The 18,913-nt window shown below is 37.2% G+C and overlaps 2 protein-coding genes and 2 long non-coding RNA genes across 5 annotated transcripts; 2 read left to right on the top strand and 2 right to left on the bottom strand.

Moving 5' to 3' along the window:
• Positions 1-277: 277 nt before the first annotated feature.
• Positions 278-841, top strand: LOC119073112. Its single transcript, XR_005086994.1, has 2 exons — positions 278-406; positions 481-841. It is a non-coding gene; the product is annotated as an uncharacterized LOC119073112 (long non-coding RNA).
• Positions 842-3,242: 2,401 nt separating this feature from the next.
• On the top strand, positions 3,243-4,170 carry LOC119073102 (platelet-activating factor acetylhydrolase IB subunit gamma-like). The gene is made up of 2 exons (XM_037178417.1): positions 3,243-3,704; positions 3,773-4,170. Exons 1-2 carry the CDS (start codon positions 3,341-3,343, stop codon positions 4,126-4,128), a joined length of 720 nt encoding a protein of 239 aa, XP_037034312.1. The 5' UTR covers positions 3,243-3,340; the 3' UTR covers positions 4,129-4,170.
• Positions 4,171-4,397: 227 nt separating this feature from the next.
• On the bottom strand, positions 4,398-4,837 carry LOC119073111. The gene is made up of 3 exons (XR_005086993.1): positions 4,724-4,837; positions 4,541-4,626; positions 4,398-4,472 (listed from the first exon to the last, which is right to left on the bottom strand). It is a non-coding gene; the product is annotated as an uncharacterized LOC119073111 (long non-coding RNA).
• An 8,136-nt stretch (positions 4,838-12,973) lies between these two features.
• LOC119073094 lies at positions 12,974-17,433 on the bottom strand. Of its 2 annotated transcripts, none has more exons than XM_037178408.1 (2): positions 15,811-17,433; positions 12,974-13,634 (listed from the first exon to the last, which is right to left on the bottom strand). In XM_037178408.1, exons 1-2 carry the CDS (start codon positions 17,290-17,292, stop codon positions 13,599-13,601), a joined length of 1,518 nt encoding a protein of 505 aa, XP_037034303.1. In that variant the 5' UTR covers positions 17,293-17,433; the 3' UTR covers positions 12,974-13,598. The 2 variants fall into 2 exon arrangements, with proteins under 2 accessions (XP_037034303.1, XP_037034304.1); XM_037178409.1 differs by lacking the exon at positions 12,974-13,634 and having other exon boundaries at positions 15,853-16,001; positions 16,132-17,433.
• Between the last annotated feature and the right edge of the window lie 1,480 nt (positions 17,434-18,913).

Raw genomic sequence — 18,913 nt, 5'->3', positions numbered from 1 at the left:
CATTCGATTGGTAAATTGTGCGGTGTAGGTGTATACATCGATCTACATAATTGCATTCGAACAGACGATCTCATTTCAGCTCGGAAGCTAGAGTGCTATGGTCGAGGCTATGGTGACATATGTGAAAATGTTTTAAACTTTGCCGGAAAGATAAATTTTTAGTTGATTTCAATGCAATAAAAGTCGAACACGCCATAGGTCATACGGAAATTGCAGTCATAAACATTTAATGTGACTTCGTTTCTCCTGGGTGTTAGGTCTATTTAAACGAGACTAGAGATAAACAGCAAATCAGTTGGCTTAAATATTGCTACTTACAAATCAACACAAATGTTCTTCCCAAAATATAAAGTTTTATTTGTGGTAGAAGTTTTAGCTCTGGGTTTGGTTCATGGCCAAGCTGAAAGTAAGTTGATCTCCATCTTTGGGGCAAAATTACCAAGTATGAGCCAAATACAATTTCCAATAACCTTATTTCAGACGGATATTGTTACCTTGGCAGAATATTCGATCCACTTCTTGGGTGCAGAAAATCATGTGATGGTTTTCTAGTTTCGCCCACCGGCAGATGTGATGCTGGTCTACGTTGCTGCTTTTTAAGCAGTCCTCCGGAGACTACGAAGAAACAACCACCAGTTTCTCTTCCGCCCAAGGTTACGAAAATGGAACCTCCAGTCACTCAAGCAATGGATGACGTAAAGATTGAGAAAATTAGACAGCCGCAAACCTTTGAAGACATAACAATCCCTCAGGATTGGAGATTGTGGTCGGGTTTGTGGCGCTAGCAGGAAAATCATTTAGTTACTACAATTCAATAAAGAATTGCTTGTCAACAATTAAATCGGGTTATTGTGAACTTTTAACGGGATATTAACGGCCCTTTAGGTCAACTCAATGGCGTAATGGTTAACTCGTTTGATTTCCATTATTCGTTTGAGTTGCAAGTGTGGGGGTTCGAAACGCAACCGCAGCAGAAAAAAATGATTGTCAGACGTATACACAAATAGACAGCTGGCTGAGTCGGGTCAAATTTGGTGTAGTTGTGTGTGTAGAGCTGTCGCACGGCACCTTAAAAATTTCTCTCGTCCGATATCTCTGCCCCTGCTCACAAACTAAACTGGAAAGATGTTGCACCATGTGGAGTGATGGAATCGGATGAAACCAACCTACCAACTCAATAATCCCAAAAAGTCCAGAAAGGCCAAAAGACTTGAAATATTCCTGAATATCTAGAAGTTTTAAAACTGGCAAGCTGGTGAACTTTAAGGACTGATAAGATTTTAGGAACCAACCAGTACCAACTCAGTAATTTAAAAGGTCCAGAAGGGCACCCAAAAAAAACGATAAAACTCCCAAAATTATTGAACTACACAATTGGGAGCGATTCGCGAGAAAATCTATTTTGCCATTCTTCCTCATCTAATAGATCCTCACAAATTCAGTCCCTAATAACAGAAATCGCCGAAAATACCAAAGTTTTTTGTGACTTCTTATCCTATTCTTAATTGTAGCTCAGGATGATGAGCTGGGAACCACTTCCACTTGACAACTTGCTCCTCTCTATGAACTCTGTAATCGTTCATACACGACGAATCTTCCCATCAGCCTTCATTCCCAACTATTTCGAAGCTTTGGGAACAAACATGTTCCGAAAAACGAGCCATCAGAACAGTCGGAGCGTTTGCTGCGACTGAGCCCCGTACAAACCCGTATATCTATTGCGTACGTGACCCTAGTGCGTCTGTCACCCTACTTTGACCGTAAGCCTATGCGCCGGTTAAAGTAGTTAAAGTAAAATTATTATGTAATGTGTACATCTTAGAAATTGCGCATAGCGCAATTACGAAGCTCCGTACGACGTTCCTTTCAAATAAAACAAAAATTTCAAATACCCTAAAATTTTAATTTATTGAGTATAAATACACATAGGGTCTAGTATCGGCCTCAGTCCGAGGATCCAAATTTAATTTTTTTTTCAACTACATTCTATTCGGCCTTTGATTACCTTCCAAATGAAACAAAAATTACGAAAAACGGATGAAATTTGCTCGAGTTATATGTAAAATACACATAGGGCCCTAGTAGCGGCCTTAGTCCAAGGACCCAAATTTAATTTTTTTTCAACAACATTCTATTCGGTGTTCGATTATTTATCTTTCAAATGAAACAAAAATTACGAAAAACGGATGAAATTTGCTCGAGTTATATGTAAAATACGCATAGGGCCCTAGTAGCGGCCTTAGTCCGAGGACCCAAATTTAATTTTTTTTCAACAACATTCTATTCGGCCTTTGATTACCTTCCAAATGACACAAAAATTACGAAGAACGAATGAAATTTACTCGAGTTCAATGTAAAATACACATAGGGCCCTAGTAGCGGCCTTAGTCCAAGGACCCAAATTTTTTTTTTTCAACAACATTCTATTCGGTGTTCGATTATCTTTCAAATGAAACAAAAATTACGAAAAACGGATGAAATTTGCTCGAGTTATATGTAAAATACGCATAGGGCCCTAGTAGCGGCCTTAGTCCGAGGACCCAAATTTAATTTTTTTTTCAACAACATTCTATTCGGCTTCTGATTACCTTCCAAATGACACAAAAATTACGAAAAACGTATGAAATTTACTTGAGTTCTATGTAAAATACACATAGGGCCTTAGTAGCTTTTCACTTCTAAGGCCCTAACTCACGGTCCACTCACCCGATTTAAAAAAACTTTTTTTTCCTGGATTGGTATTGACAATACCTATCATTTGCCGTGTCATTTACATTTCCATCGTTTTTTTTTTTGCCATAAATATCACCAAAAAACCTTAAATCACTTAGGTGGCCCTAACTCACGAAGGGCCGACCCGAATATGCCCATCTTCGAACTTAGCCTCACTATTTCGACTATATTTCAGGGAAAAAAAAAATTTTGAAATCGGATTTGATTTACTCAAGATATCGACGTGACGGACAGACGGACAGACGGCCCAAATTTTTATTGCGGATTCGTCATCTATGAACATAGGCAAACACTTTGCCCTTACCGTCTGCTTCGAATTCCATCAATTACACACGGCATCGTAATCCTATAAGCCCCTTCGTACTTCGTACGGGGCTAAACATTGTCAGAAGGTCCTTTATCCTGTTGGTACCCAGTACGGCCCTGACGGTAATATCATGAGAACCTACACCAACAATCTTCTTTTTGATAAGTTACTATCAGCGAAATAAACGTAAAAATATTCGTGATTGGTGCGGTATCAGCAGCTGGTAAGATAAACGGTACTGGGTGTGTGATAAATGTTGAAGATCTTTGCCATGTACAATTAGTTTAATCAAAATTTGAAATGAAAATCGTTGTCGCTCTCATTCCACTGCTGGTTGCATATTGCGTTGGACAATGTCAGCCTTGGATTCCAGTACCAGCAAGTCAACATGCTTGGATGCCATGGATTTGGAAAGAGAGATTTCAAGCAAATGTGGTCAATGCCAGAGACAATGCACCAAATATACAATTGATTTTTCAAGGCGACTCAATAACTGAAGGTTGGAGCTGGATGGCAACCGATTTATGGGATGAACATTATGGATCAAGAGGTGGCGTCAACTATGGCATAGGCGGTGATTCTACGCAACATGTTCTGTTTAGGATTCAGAATGGCGAAACTGATAGTCCTGATCTGGCGCCAAGGCTGTTAGTGCTTAAGATCGGTATGAGATGGTTGTAGATGTGTCGTTTGCAGATACAATTCTTAGACGGATTTTATTCTCAACACTAGGTACTAACAATATCGGTTGGTGTTCTGAAGACGGAATAGCTCGAGGAGTTGTGACAATTGTCGAGGAATACCGGAGGCGGCTTCCTTTGATGCGCATTTTGGTATTGGGCATTCTACCTCGTTACAATTTGGCGGAAACAACGATTGTTGATCGAATCAATGCAATGGTCGAGCCTAATGTAGTTGAGGGAGATATGGTCCGGTTCCTCAATATGAGAGACACTTACTTCAACAATACAACGGACGAATTAAGGTACGAAATGTACAATGGGGATGGACTACATTTGTCTTTGGCTGGATACATGGCATGGCAACAGACAATGGATTCACTGTTCGACGAAATGTGGAATTTATAACAAAGAAAGAGTTGATTTAATGGCCGCAGAATTGAGTATATGATTGCTTTTTGTGAGTGACACAGTTGACAATAAAATGGCAAATTTGATACAAACGAGCCATCAGAACAGTCGGAGCGCTTGCTGCGACTGAGCCCCGTACAAACCCGTATATCTATTGCGTACGTGACCCTAGTGCGTCTGTCGCCCTACTTTTACCGTGAGCCTATTTCGCCCGTAAATGTAGTTAAAGTAAAATTATTATGAAATGTAATTAAAGGAAGTTTAGTCGGTAGTGCTCATTCATTAGTATTTATTCCCAAATATTTCGACTACGTTTCATAGTCATTATCAATGGCAATAGCCTGGAATCAACAAAAAACATTTTGGTTACAAAAGTTATCCCAAACTTAACTAAACTAATTCATCATACCCTACGGGTTTCTCACAATTACATTGTTATCGTCATTAATCGTACTAATTCATCGATCCTCTCACACATGTGTCCAATTTTTCATTCTATAACAATAATGGCGCAAAGTTAGAAATGCTTACATCGTCATCAGTTACTTTCAGTAAAAATATTTTATCGTTAAGCTAGGTGACAAATACTTACTAGTTTAACTAATTCAAAAAAACGTTAAGGACACACAACTGGATTTGTCTGATTAAAAAATAGTACGCAGAATCGAGCATAATTAAATCAAAATTACATTAGAACGGCTCTCGTTAATATAAAATCACAAATACGTTAATCATTAGACGACAGATTGGTCACTGGTTATCGGTACTCGTAGTACTTGATTGTAGATGTTCGACAGATATTTACATTCAACTTGTTTATTGATGGTGTTAGGGGTGGTCTTAATGTAGATCATCTCCATCACATCTCTATTTTGTTGTTTACTTTCTCTGTGTATAATTTCTACTTCATCCCAGTTGACTACATGTTCGGTGTTGATAACATGATCGCATAACGCACTGTGTTTGTTGTCTTTTATCCGAATGTGATATTGGTGATTCGAAATTCTTTTTTCTAGATATTGAATGGTTTGTCCAATGTACACTAGTCCGCATGAACATTTAATTTTGTAGATCAATCCTGACTGTTGTGACTTCGGTACTGGGTCTTTTATTTTTGAGAATAAAAGTTTCTTCAAATTTCGGTCACCTTTACCAACAACTTTGATGTTATGTTCGTTGAACGTCTTTTTTATTTTTTCAAATGCGCCTTGAACGTAAGGTATAGAAACAAATTTTGTGTCTGTTGTTGTCTCTCTCGTTCTCAGTGGTTTACTCTTAGTCCGTTCAATGTGCTTTTCAATTAACTTCACCGGATATCCATTCTGTTTGAGTGTCTCTTTCAGCAAATTGAGATTCGATTCATGAAACTCATTGTCCGATAATTTCATTATTTTGTCGGTCAGAATCGAGATGGTATTTCGTTTATAACTAAACGGTAACTTTGAATGGTAATTGAGGTAACGACCAGACCAAGTTTCTTTATGGTACCAATTCGTTCTGATAAAACCATCTTTATCTCTGATCAGAAGTAGGTCCAGGAACGGCAATTGTTTATTTTGTTCAACTTCTATCGTGAATTGAATGTCCTTGTTTTGATCGTAGTTGTTGAATGCATTCTTTAGTTCTTCGGTTTTTTCGGCAGGGCACGATGTTATGCAATCATCTACGAAACGTGAATAAAATGGAATTCTGAAACTTAACGTTTTGATAGTTTCTTCTTCTAAAGATTCCATTACAAGGTCAGCTAATACTGGACTCATTGGTGAGCCCATTGGTGAACCAAAAATTTGTTCATAGTAGATGTCATTGAATGAAAACGTGCAATTTTCCATCACTATTCTTATCCCTTTCATGAATTCATTTTTCGGTAAAGTTGTAAACTTTTTAATTTGAAACCATTTTTTATCAATGGCTTGGTAAACCATTTCTTTGGGAATTTTGGTGAACAGTGAAACTACGTCTAATGATGCCAATACATATCCATCTGGTAACTTGATATTTTTGAGTTTTTCTTTAAAATCCTCAGCGTTCCTAATAGATCTTCTCGTTTGTCCGGTTACATTTTTGAGTATGTTGGCATACATTTTCGACAAGTTGTATGTTGGTGTATTGATTGATGATAAAACGGGACGAATTGGTTGACCTACTTTGTGAATTTTGATTTGTCCATACATTTTACCGATGACTGAATTGTATCTGTTTAATTTCCGAGCTTCCCATTTGGTGATATAGTTTTGTTTCTTCCAATTAGAGATAAGCCGGATGCATTGTGCTTGGATTTTCTTCGTTGGGTCTTCAGGTAGTACGCGGTACGTTTTCTCATCATTCAGTAATTCCAACATTTTTTTGTCGTATTCTTCTTTTTTGATTAGGACAGTAACATTGCCTTTGTCAGCGTTAACTACAAGAATGTCTTTATTGTCTTTAAGAAATTGGGTTGTAGTTCGCACTTGTTGTTGAACTAAGGTGTCAAACGTTGATTTCTTTGACCGCCTTTTTTGATGGTTTGTTAAAATGTTACATAATCTGTTCCGTAATTGGGTCCTTTCATCTACATTGTCTATCTTCTGTATCGTTGGTTCCAAGTTCGAAATAATTTCTTTGTTAGGAGCTTTCTCATTCGTCGTCGGCAAGTTGAACTTTTCTCCTAATGCTAGGATGTTTTGCACTGTTTGTGGGATCTCTTGGTCAGTCAAGTTCTTGAGCCATTTCGATTGATTGAAAGTTCTGTTCACGTTCTTTATTTCTGGTTCTAATAGCTTATTCAATTTCTTTTTTTGTAATTCGGTTTTCTTTTGCTTAAGCGTGTCGTAGTTATTTTTGATTTTTACTTCAAACTCGTCGAAAAGTTCACAAGGAACATCTTCTTTTAAACTTTCCAAAATCGATTGTAGAGCTTTATTGTTGTAACTTATGTCTCTGCAGAGTTGGTTGATGACTTCATTTTGTAGAGTAAGGGAAAAGGACTTAGTTAATCTACTTATCACACCTTCGGTAATGCAGTGTTTGAATCCTTTTAAGTTTACTGATAAACTTGGCGGTTGGATTTTATGTCGACGGCATTGTATCAGGAAGGAATTACGTGTGCGTAGGCTCGTAAGTCTCTTATTTGTACCCATAATTTTCTTCATCTTTTCTTTAGTTTGAGTTCCGAATTGATTCTCGACTCTCTTAAAAAAAGATTGCGTTGTTGTTTCCAAATCCGATCTATCCGAACTGGCCATAATTTTAGTTTGCGTTTTTGAGCAGCGATTAGAAATTAAAGGAAGTTTAGTCGGTAGTGCTCATTCATTAGTATTTATTCCCAAATATTTCGACTACGTTTCATAGTCATTATCAATGGCAATAGCCTGGAATCAACAAAAAACATTTTGGTTACAAAAGTTATCCCAAACTTAACTAAACTAATTCATCATACCCTACGGGTTTCTCACAAGTTATTATTCGGCCTTCGATTAAGGGCAGGGTAAATTGAAATGATCGATTATTAAAATTTTTAGCGTATTGTGATTTGAAAACGAGTATAGATCTAAATAACAAGCTTTCGGTCGATTTGCATAACATTCACAATGTTTTTTCGAGCTTATGCGTATGCATTGGAACTGTTTACAGATAAAAAACCTAACAAATGCACCATAAACAGTTCAAATGGGCGGTATGTAAGACTAAACTGGCTTTCAAACCTGTATACACTCAGAATCGATCATTTCATTTTGCTTCCACTTTACCTTCCAAATCAAACAAAAATTACGAAAAACGAATGAAACTTACTCGTGTTATATGTAAAATACACATAGGGCCCTAGTAGTGGCCTTAGTCCAAGGACCCAAATTTAATTTTTTTTCAACAACATTCTATTCGGCCTTCGATTACCTTTCAAATGAAACAAAAATTACGAAAAACGGATGAAATTTACTCGAGTTATATGTGAAATACACATACACACACGGATGTTTGAAAACCGACACATTTTTTGTTTCTGAGTTTTACTTGAGTTTCTGATTTCTCCATTTAAAAACACATGCAAAATTCACAAAAAACCCGGAAACCACTAAACAGAAAATGTGTCGGTTTTGAAAATTCCGCGAGTGTAGGGCCCTAGTAGCATTTCACTTCTAAGGCCCTAACTCACGGTCCACTCACCCGATTTTAAAAAACTTTTTTTTACCTGGAATGGTATTGACAATACCTATCATTTGCCGTGTCATTTACATTTAATAAACATCGTTTATTTTGCCATAAATATCACCAAAAGACCTTAAATCACTTAGGTGGCCCTAACTCACGAAGGGCCGACCCGAATATGCCCATCTTCGAACTTAGCCTCACTATTTCGACTATCTTTCAGGGAAAAAAAAATTTGAAATCGGATTTGATTTACTCAAGATATCGACGTGACGGACAGACGGACAGACAAAATTTTTATTGCAGATTCGTCATCTACGAACATAGACAAACACTTTGCCCTTACCGTCTGCTTCGAATTCCATCAATTACACACGGCATCGTAATCCTATAAGCCCCTTTGTACTTCGTACGGGGCTAAAAATGCGTCTACTGTGTTGAGTCTAGTCGCCGTGACGATGTGATTTTTGCTATGTAAAATAGTCGGAAGTGGTGTGCTCCCACATATCTAATAACATTGACCAAGTTTACTGCCTAGGTTTCTGCGAGGTAGAAAAAGCAGCGCGAATAGAGTGCGAAAACATAAGCTCACGTCGACCCGTACGAAACACCTATCCGTATCAAAAGCCTATAAAGTGAAACTCATCATCTCTCTCACTTTGTTCTCTTCCCACTTCCCTGATGATAAACCGAAGTTAATAATGACAGCCCCGTACAAAGCCAAATTTAATAAATTCCTATTTAAACTGATATATTTACCTACAGTGCTATAGTCTAGGGTAAAGTACGACATGGGTCGGACTATCTTTTACTTTGTCGGATTGACCTGTGAAAAACTTATTTCAGGTTTTGATTTGAACTACTAGTAATAAAACTGAATAAATGTTATCTGTCTATGTTTAGAATTCAGATTAATTTAAAGTAGCCAATAAGATTAATTAGACCCGTACGAAGTACTGGGGTCTTATAGGTTTACGCATACGTTTGTAACACGTCGAATTTGACTCCCTGAGTAAGTGGAACCCTATTGTGGATGTACATAGATGCCAAATCAGCGAAAAAAAGTCCGTCCGTCTGTCCGTCTGTCTGCACGATAACTTGAGTAAAACGCATCCGATTTCTAAAATTATTTTTTCCCCGTTTGGTAATGTCAAAACATAGCTAACGCCGACCCGTACGAAACACCTATTCGTATCAAAAGCCTTTAATGTGAAACTCTTCATTTCTCTTACTTCATTTTCTTCTCTGCTGAAAAGCTATTCGCGCTTTAAAATCACTTGCATTATCCACTCTTTGCCTTGCTATCATATAAAAATAAATTTCCGGAGGCAATATAGACAGCCCCGTACGAAGTCAAATTTCATAAATTCCTATTTAAACAGCTGTTTACCACTATATTTACCTATATTTCACTATAAATAAACATTCCACAAATGAATTTGCTATTATATAGCTCTACATGCCTGTATATTGCTCAATATAGCTGTATATATGGAATGCCTAAAGCACCCCACACACATAACCAATTACTTCTATGTTAACAGAAACTCTCTAAGTACCATTTTTCCCAAGATATTTCAATTTTACTAAAATCCAATATGGCCGCCGGAAGCCATTTTGTTAGGAGACCTGAAATAGTACTGACGATTCACATTTATTAATACCTTTCAAACAAAAAAAAATTCATGAAATTCGGTCAAAATTTACTCGAGATATTGACAAAATACTCCAGGTTCACTGTACGGCCGAGTAGCCAGATAAGAGCTTACTTCAAGAGACCTAGCACACGCACCGGTGAACCTAATTTCATAAACGTTTTTTCCCTGATTGGTACAGTCAATACCTATCAAATAAAGCGACAGTAGACGAAATATCTTCAAATTTGGCCGGCCTACAAGCAAAAACTGCGTGGCCCTCTGTACCTAGTTCACACCAAGGGGTCTAAGTGACGAGTCGGTCATCCGATTTCCATAAACTTTTTTTTGTCGATCGGTATTGTAACTTACAAGTGTAGCGTTTAAATGTTCGGAGATATCTTCGAAAAACCGTAAAGCACTTATTGGGCCCCAGATCGGGAGGGGTCGACCCAAAACAGCCCATCTTCAAACTTAGCCTGTCTTCTGACATTTCTAAACGGGAAAAAAAAGAATTTTAGGAATCGCATGCGTTTTACTCAAGTTATAGAACCCACAGACAGACGGACTTTTTTTCGCTGATTTGGCATCTATGAACAACCACAGTAGGTTTACACTTACTCAGGGAGTCCAATTCGACGTGTTACAAACGTATGCGTAAACCTATAAGACCCTAGTACTTCGTATGAGTCTAAAAAACGCAATTGCATAGGAGTTGCATAGGGTGGCAATCTGAAAACAAGGCATCAGAACAGTCGGAGCGTTTGCTGCGACTTAGCCCCGTACGACCCGTAATCCTATTTCGTCCGTAACCATAATACGTCCGTAGCCGTAATACGCCCGGAACCCTAATACGTCTACAACCCTCTAATGCGTCTATTACCAAAATGCAAGTCAAGTTGGGCATAGTCAAATTTACTGAAAGTGTTCATTTTTAAAATTGCGCATAGCGCAATTACGAAAGCCCGTACGAAGTACCTCTCAAATAAAACCAACAATTTACGACATTATTTTAGAAACCCAAAATTTTTTGCCAACTTTCTATTGGGTATTCAATTATCTCTCAAATGAAAGAAAAACTAGCAAAATCGGATGAGATTTACTCGATTTATGTGCAAAAAACACTTAGGGCCGAGTAGCGGCCTTAGTCCAAGAGCCCAAATTTGAAACTTTTTTTGCCATCATTCTATTCGGCATTCAATTATCTCTCAAATGAAACAAAATCTAGCAAAATCGGATGAGATTTACTCGATTTATGTGCAAAAAACACTTAGGGACGAGTACCGGCCTTAGTCCAAGGGCCCAAATTTGAAACTTTTTTTGCCGACATTCTATTCGGCATTCAATTATCTCTCAAATAAAACAAAATCTAGCAAAGTCGGATGAGATTTACTCGATTTATGTGCAAAAAACACTTAGGGCCGAGTAGCGGCCTTAGTCCAAGGGCCCAAATTTGAAACTTTTTTTTCCATCATTCTATTCGGCATTCAATTATCTCTCAAATAAAACAAAATCTAGCAAAATCGGATGAGATTTACTCGATTTATGTGGAAAAAACACTTAGGGCCGAGTAACGACCTTTGATCCCTCCCAACAAGCTCGCGTTGCATCCTACACAAAAACAATGTTCAGCAACTTTGTTCTACTCGTCAATACCTTTCATTTGATATATCACAAGCAGCTATTGCGTGCGTATTTCGGTAGATATCGTCGAAAGACTGAAAAACACCTATAGGGCCCTAGCTCTGGAAGGGCCGACCCTACCATGCCCATTTTCGAACTTGACCTTACTTTTGTCGATACCAATCGGGGAAAAAAAGAATTTTGAAAAAACGTTGTGATTTGCTCAAGCTAGAGGGGTCACAGACGGACGGACGGACGGACGGACATTTTTAGCCCCGTACGAAGTACTGGGGGCTTATAAGATTAATATGCCGTTTGTAACACGTCGAATTGGAAGCAGACAGTAAGGGCATAGCATTTGGTTATGTTCGTAGATGACGAATCCGCAGTAAAAAAAATGTCCGTCCGTCCGTCCGTCCGTCCGTCCGTGACCCCTCTAGCTAGAGTAAATCACAACCTTTTTTCAAAATTCTTTTTTTCCCTGATTGGTATCGACAAAAGTAAGGTCAAGTTCGAAAATGGGCATGGTAGGGTCGGCCCCTCCAGAGCTAGGGCCCTATAGGTGTTTTTCAGTCTTTCGACGATATCTACCGAAATACGCACGCAATAGCTGCTTGTGATATATCAAATGAAAGGTATTGACGAGTAGAACAAAGTTGCTGAACATTGTCTTTGGGTAAGATGCCACGTGGGCTTGTTGGGAGGGCTCAAAGGTCGTTCCTCGGCCCTAAGTGTTTTTTGCACATAAATCGAGTAAATCTCATCCGCTTTTGCTAGTTTTAGTTTTTTATGGAAGGTAATTGAATACCGAAAAGAACGTGACGAAAAAATTTTTAAATTAGGGCCCTTGGACTAGGGCCGCTACTCGGCCCTAAGTGTTTTTTGCACATAAATCGAGTAAATATCATCCGATTTTGCTAGTTTTTGTTTCATTTGAGAGATAATTGAATACCCAATAGAAAGTTGGTAAAAAATTTTGGGTTTCTAAAATAATGTCGTAAATTGTTGGTTTTATTTGAAAGGTACTTCGTACGGGCTTTCGTAATTGCGCTATGCGCAATTTTAAAAATGAACAGTTTGAGTAAATTTGACAATGCCCAACTGGACTTGCATTTTGGAAACAGACGCATTAGAGGGTTGTAGACGTATTAGGGTTCCGGGCTTATTAGGGCTACGGACTGTTATGTTTCTGAGTAAAATTCACTTTCTTTATTAGAACGAAATTTATTTAATTGTAAATGCACATCGGTTGAGCCTCAGTAATGAACTGAAACTCGATTTCAATTATACATTTCTTTCTCTCATTTCTCTTATATCTACATACGTTTACAGGGTAAACCAAAATCATTACAATATCTTCCCCGTAAAAAAATTTTTCTTTCATTTAATTTACAATTCATAAAAAATTTCACTTCTTAAGCTAAGTAATTTGAAAACAAAATTTCTTAATTCTAGTGCATATAAATTCAAGTTTTCAATTCGGAAAAAATTTCGGTTTGACAACCGTTCTACCATACCTAGTCTTCTTTTCTCCCTCAGACACCGAATTTGAACGAGTTTTTTCCAAATTAAAATTCACCTTCTTTTTCTCAGAATTTTCTTCTGACACAGAAATCGACCTTTCTTTAATCATACTTTTTCTTTCACTATTTAAAGAATTTTGTACAATTTTACCACCTTCATTGAATTTTTCATTTGATTTTATCGGTTCAGTTACCACTGACAACGCTTGGTACTCGTTATCTTCGCTTAACTTAGAAATCTTCAGTTGATTTTCGTGAACGAATCTAACAATACCATTCACCATTATCAAATATGTGAATTTACTAATTACTTGTTTCACTGTAGCCGGTATCCATTTAATAAAATTTTTCAAATGACTCAGATACATGACTCTTTGATTTACTTTATACTTGGAATCCACTTCCAGAAAATTCATTTCTCTTTTTCTCGAATCAAATTCATCCTTATTTCTACAATTTACTAAATCTAATAACGTTCTTGGTTTAAAAGAAAAAATAAGTTCAGATGGAGACTTCCCAGTTGCCGTGCTAGGTGAATTGTTGTGGTACATAATGAATTTTTTCACTCTCTTTTCGATAGGTAGGTGCTGCTCTTCACCTAAACAAAATTTAATGAAACATTGTTTAACCGTTCTGACAGATCTTTCGGCTTGGCCGTTTGAAGGAGGATGATACGGTGGGGAGTGTGTCAATTCAATTTTATGACTTTTACAAAAATTTTCAAAACCAATTGACTGAAATGGCGGACCATTGTCGGAAACTAATTGTTTTGCTAGACCAAAAACAGAAAAAAATTCTATTAGCTTTTCTTCCACTCTAGCTAAAATTGTAGATGTCATTTGTTTAACATCACAGTACTTTGTGTATGCATCACTCATTATCAAAAATTCCTTTCCTGCATGACTGGCAAAATCTACGTGAACCCTTTCAAACGGATACATTGGTGGCTTCCATGTTGAAGTAACAGGGCCGTTTTTATTAGGTAAAGTTTGTTGACAAGTTAAACAATTGTTTACATACGTTTCAATGTCCTTATCACACAAAGGCCACCAGACGTATGACCGAGCCATCATTTTCATTCGTACGATGCCCGTGTGACACTCATGTAACGTTTTTAAAATTTTCGACTTTAATTCAATAGGAATAACGACTCGATTGACGTAGTACAGACAATTTTCTTCTGTAGAAAGACTATTCCTTTTGGAGTAAAATGGAATATATTGATCACTGACCAATTTTGGCCAACCCTTTAGCACATACTCGTATACTTTACTTAATATTGGATCTTTTTGAGTACTTTCTTGAATATCTTTGAACTCAATGGGAATATCTGTCCCGAAATTTATAAAATTTATTTGTTCTACTTCCACCTCCGAATTTTCTTTCAAAGGAAGTCTAGACAAAGCATCAGCGTTTCCCATTTTACTTCCACTTTTGTGCTTTATAGTGTAATCATACATTGACATATATACAGCCCATCTCTGTAATCGGGCAGCAGCCACGGGTGACAAACTTTTCTTTGGGTTAAACAAATCCCTTAAACTTTGGTGATCTGTTACTATTGTAAACCTTTTTCCATAAATGTACTTATAGAACTTTTTTAAAGCAAAAATAATGCCAAGTGCCTCCCTTTGTGGCTGAGAATAGTTTTTCTCCGCAGGAGACAATGTGCTTGATGCAAACAAAACTGGCTTTTCGACACCATTTACTAAATGAGACAAAACTGCACCTAATCCATACGGACTGGCGTCTGCAGTTACAAGTATTTCTTTTTCCGGATCGTAAAGCTCTAAAACTTGATTGCTAGTTAACAATACTTTACTCTTTTCGAAACTTTCTTGACACTCAGAATTCCATTCGAATTGTTTATCTTTCCTAAGTAACTGATACAATAAATGAATCTCAGAGGAAAGATTTGGTACGAATCGTACATAATAATTTAACAATCCTAAATAAGCTTGTAACTGTTCGACACTTTGAGGAGCCGGAGCTTCCACAATTGCTTTGACTTTTTCAGGATTTGGTGAGATTTTATTGTTCTCTAGCAGATGACCCAAATACTGTACTTTATTTTCGAAAAATTTACATTTATCAATGTTAATCCGGACATTATGCTTATTTAGCCTCTCTAGGACTTCATACAATCTATCTTTACACTCTTCGAAAGTTGTACCTCCGATTATAATATCATCTATGAAACATCGGACTTTATCCAATGCGACTAATATTTGGTCCATCACCGATTGAAATGCTGCCGGTGCGACCTTTAGACCATCAAACATTCTTGTACACATATACAGACCCTTGTGTGTGTTTATGACTACATAAGTCTGGGAATCAATAGTTAATTCTAACTGTTTAAAAGCTCCCTTTAAATCAATCACACAATAATAGACACAATTGGACATGCTTGAAAATATATCATCGATTCGGGGTAAGGGATAATGGTCTGTTTCTAAAAACTTGTTAATCGTGACTTTACCATCGATACAAAACCTCAATTCCCCATTCGGTTTTACTCTCACTACTAATGGAGAAGCCCACTTTGAATTCTTGATCGGCTTTAAAACTTTTAATTCAACTAATCTGTCGATTTCACTTGAGACCCTATCCTTTAGCTTATACGGCAAAGTATACGCGGCATGAAAAATAGGAGTGGCATTTTCCTTTAACACTAGGTCCGCCGTATAGCCATCAATAGGTTTTTCAAAATTTTGTGACACAACATTTGGAAACCGTTTCTTAATTTCATCCAATATCGACAATCGACTTACCGAATTAATTGAAGAATTCGTTTGTGCAGACATCAGCTTCTTCCAATTCGGAATAAAAACATTCAGCCAATCACGACCCATCAGTGCCATGAAAGGATGACCCAAATCGAGTATATACAATTCCAATTTCTTACTTTTCCCAGCAAATTCCACCTGAACTTCGATTCTTCCTACTTCTCGTAGCTTTTGGCCTGAAATTGTGCACAAAGGGACTTTAGAATCGGATTGTATAGGAATCAACGGTAAATAATTAAATTTTTCTTCGTATTCTTCTACGCTCAGAACTGTTACTACAGCTCCCGTATCGCATTCCATAGTAACCTTTTTATTCTCCACGTCCAACTCGTATTCCAGCGCGTTCCCGCCAATTCGCTTCAGAGTTTTTACCGTACGTCCAGACTTATTGTTGTCGACTGAATTAGATTGTTGCTGCTCTACCCACTTAACATCATCCGTATTTACAGTAATTTCCAGGGTAGTCGATTCACCGTCTCGAATTACCGGACCTTCTTTGATTTGCTTGATGAAATTTCCCGAATCTCTCTCATCGTAACGAATTGTTTTTAAAGCCGGTTGACTTCCAGACTTTTCGACGCTTTGATACTTTTTACTTCTACACATCGGAGAAATATGACCGACTTTTTGGCACTTATAACACTTCCAATCTCTGGCGGGACAAGTTTTCTCATCGTGTGACCTTCCACACCGTCCACATTGAGTACCGTTAGATCTATTGCCGCTTCGTTCTTTGAAATTCGATTTACCGTTCGATCGGCTTATGCTGCGAGACCTTTGTTGTGAGTTTTTTTCGTTTGAACGAATAGCTTTTATAACCGATGGCTGCAATGATTTTGTTTCCTTTTGAACCATTTCCATTTGTAAAGCTTTCTCACAACATTGTTCGAAATTGTATTTATCTTCACTTAACAATGCCTGTTGTATTTTCTCATTTTTCAGACCAACAATAAATCGGTCCGTTAAGGCTTCATCTAATACTTTCATTTTATAGTTTGCAATGTTCGCTCCGGTTTCATTTTCTAGAAAATCACCGAATTTACACTTTTGTGACACAGACTTTAATCGTACTATAAAATCACTGATTTTTTCACCGGTCTCATGAACGACCTGATTGAATTTGTATCGTTCGGCTCGTTTATTTGATTTTGGCGTAAAATGTTCTCTTAACAATTTCATTATCTCTGTATACGACTTTGAGCTTGGCTTATCCGGACATGTTAACGACTTCAAAATATCATACATCGCTTCACCCGATATGGTAATGAACATTGATGTTTTCTTTTCTTCTTTAATATCGTTAGCTACAAAGAACTGACTTACTCTGTCCTCATACGACTCGAAATTTGTTCCTTGAACAAATGGTTCGATGTTTCCCGCCAAAGCCATGACCGGTTTCGACACTTGACCTTGAGTATTTTCCGAAAAATTTTTCGTATCGGAATTTACTTCTTCTGATTGCGACATATAAAAAAATTTCACTACCGACTTATACGACTTCTTTTTCTAATATTTCACTTTTATCCTCGTCGCCATTAATATGTTATGTTTCTGAGTAAAATTCACTTTCTTTATTAGAACGAAATTTATTTAATTGTAAATGCACATCGGTTGAGCCTCAGTAATGAACTGAAACTCGATTTCAATTATACATTTCTTTCTCTCATTTCTCTTATATCTACATACGTTTACAGGGTAAACCAAAATCATTACACGGACGTATTATGGTTGCGGACGAAATAGGATTACGGGTTGTACGGGGCTAAGTCGCAGCAAACGCTCCGACTGTTCTGATGCCTTGTTTTTATTGCGGATTCGTCATCTATGAACATAACCAAATGCTTTGCCCTTACTGTCTGCTTCCAATTCGACGTGTTACAAACGGCATATTAATCTTATAAGCCCCCAGTACTTCGTACGGGGCTAAAAAGAGTTGCACACGTAAAATGTGGTATTAACAAAGAAAAATATCTTCGTTCTATGAATTTAGTAGATTCTATATTAGACAGAAGTAAATCAGTCTGAATAATCCTAAATAAAAGCGACATAAATATTTAGTTTACGACCAATTGCTATTGGCTCAACTTTATGCATTCATGTGGCAGTGTTATTCTTCAACGTCTTGCTTATTCTTTGTATATGAACAAATTCCATCTCAAGTCGGTGCTCAACAAGGAGATCCTTGTGACCCAATGGCATTTGGCATTTCATGTCAACAAAACTGAACAATAAAATTCGAATCATTTTGCTTTTGTACAAGTCACAATATCGATGAATAAACCAGCTCAGACAGAGAAATGCTTACAAGCGCTGAACACATAATACTAGTTGATTACAAACCGAGTGTACAATAATGAATTATTAATAATTTCAGTCGAAAAGCAATACGTCGTAATGATGACAGTATGAGATATGATTGTGATATTAGCATACTGGAATGCGTTGGAATAAGATGCATTTATAATGCATCGAATGAATGCATCTTATTCGAACGCATTCCAGTATGCTAATAACACAACACAACCATCTTTTACTTGTTGCTCAACCATATCTTATACTGTCATCATTACGACGCATTTCGTTTCTAATACAATGTTGAAGCTGATGGACCGGTTCTGTGAGCTGAACTCTTATTATATTTCACTTCAATTATGAATAATTTTTTTTGCGTAAAATAACAGTGAAGCCACGTGCTTATGTCAACGCTTATACGTGGCACTTAATATTATCATCATAGCGAACAAGTTCTTAGTCTGCAAGCTGAAATTCGATCAGTATCAATAATATCAATGAGTTTTTAACATCCTGTTCTGCTTCTTCTTCTTTTAAAAAAATATTTAATTATTTTCCCTTTAAACAGTTCAACAAAATACAGTTATCACAATGAAGTGCACCTTCGGTTGGATGATCATGGCTGTCTTGGTTATTTTGATTGCAACACCAGGATTATCAGAGCCGGTGCCAGAGCCAGAACCAATTGTTTCACCAATTGTACCAATTTTACCTGGTCTTGCTGTAGTAGGTGGAGTTTCTCGCGATTCTTCAACAATAGCACCAAAAAGTGTATTTAGAAATGCATGTGATAAAA

This window comes from Bradysia coprophila, unplaced genomic scaffold (genome assembly GCF_014529535.1).
Source record: "Bradysia coprophila strain Holo2 unplaced genomic scaffold, BU_Bcop_v1 contig_137, whole genome shotgun sequence".
In the NCBI taxonomy this organism is placed as follows: Eukaryota; Metazoa; Arthropoda; class Insecta; order Diptera; family Sciaridae; genus Bradysia; species Bradysia coprophila.
This window is presented reverse-complemented; position numbering and strand designations above follow the sequence as displayed.

What these genes read in the sequence shown, in the direction of transcription:
- LOC119073094 (XM_037178408.1), bottom strand. Translation starts at nt 17,292, where the DNA reads ATGTCGCAATCAGAAGAAGTAAATTCCGATACGAAAAATTTTTCGGAA. An exon ending in CGAATTCTTCAATTAATTCG is followed by an intron (nt 13,635 to 15,810) that starts GTAAGTCGATTG and finishes AATTTTGTTTAG; the next exon opens with GTGAAGAGCAGCACCTACCT.
- LOC119073102 (XM_037178417.1), top strand. Translation starts at nt 3,341, where the DNA reads ATGAAAATCGTTGTCGCTCTCATTCCACTGCTGGTTGCATATTGCGTT. An exon ending in GCTGTTAGTGCTTAAGATCG is followed by an intron (nt 3,705 to 3,772) that starts GTATGAGATGGT and finishes TCTCAACACTAG; the next exon opens with GTACTAACAATATCGGTTGG.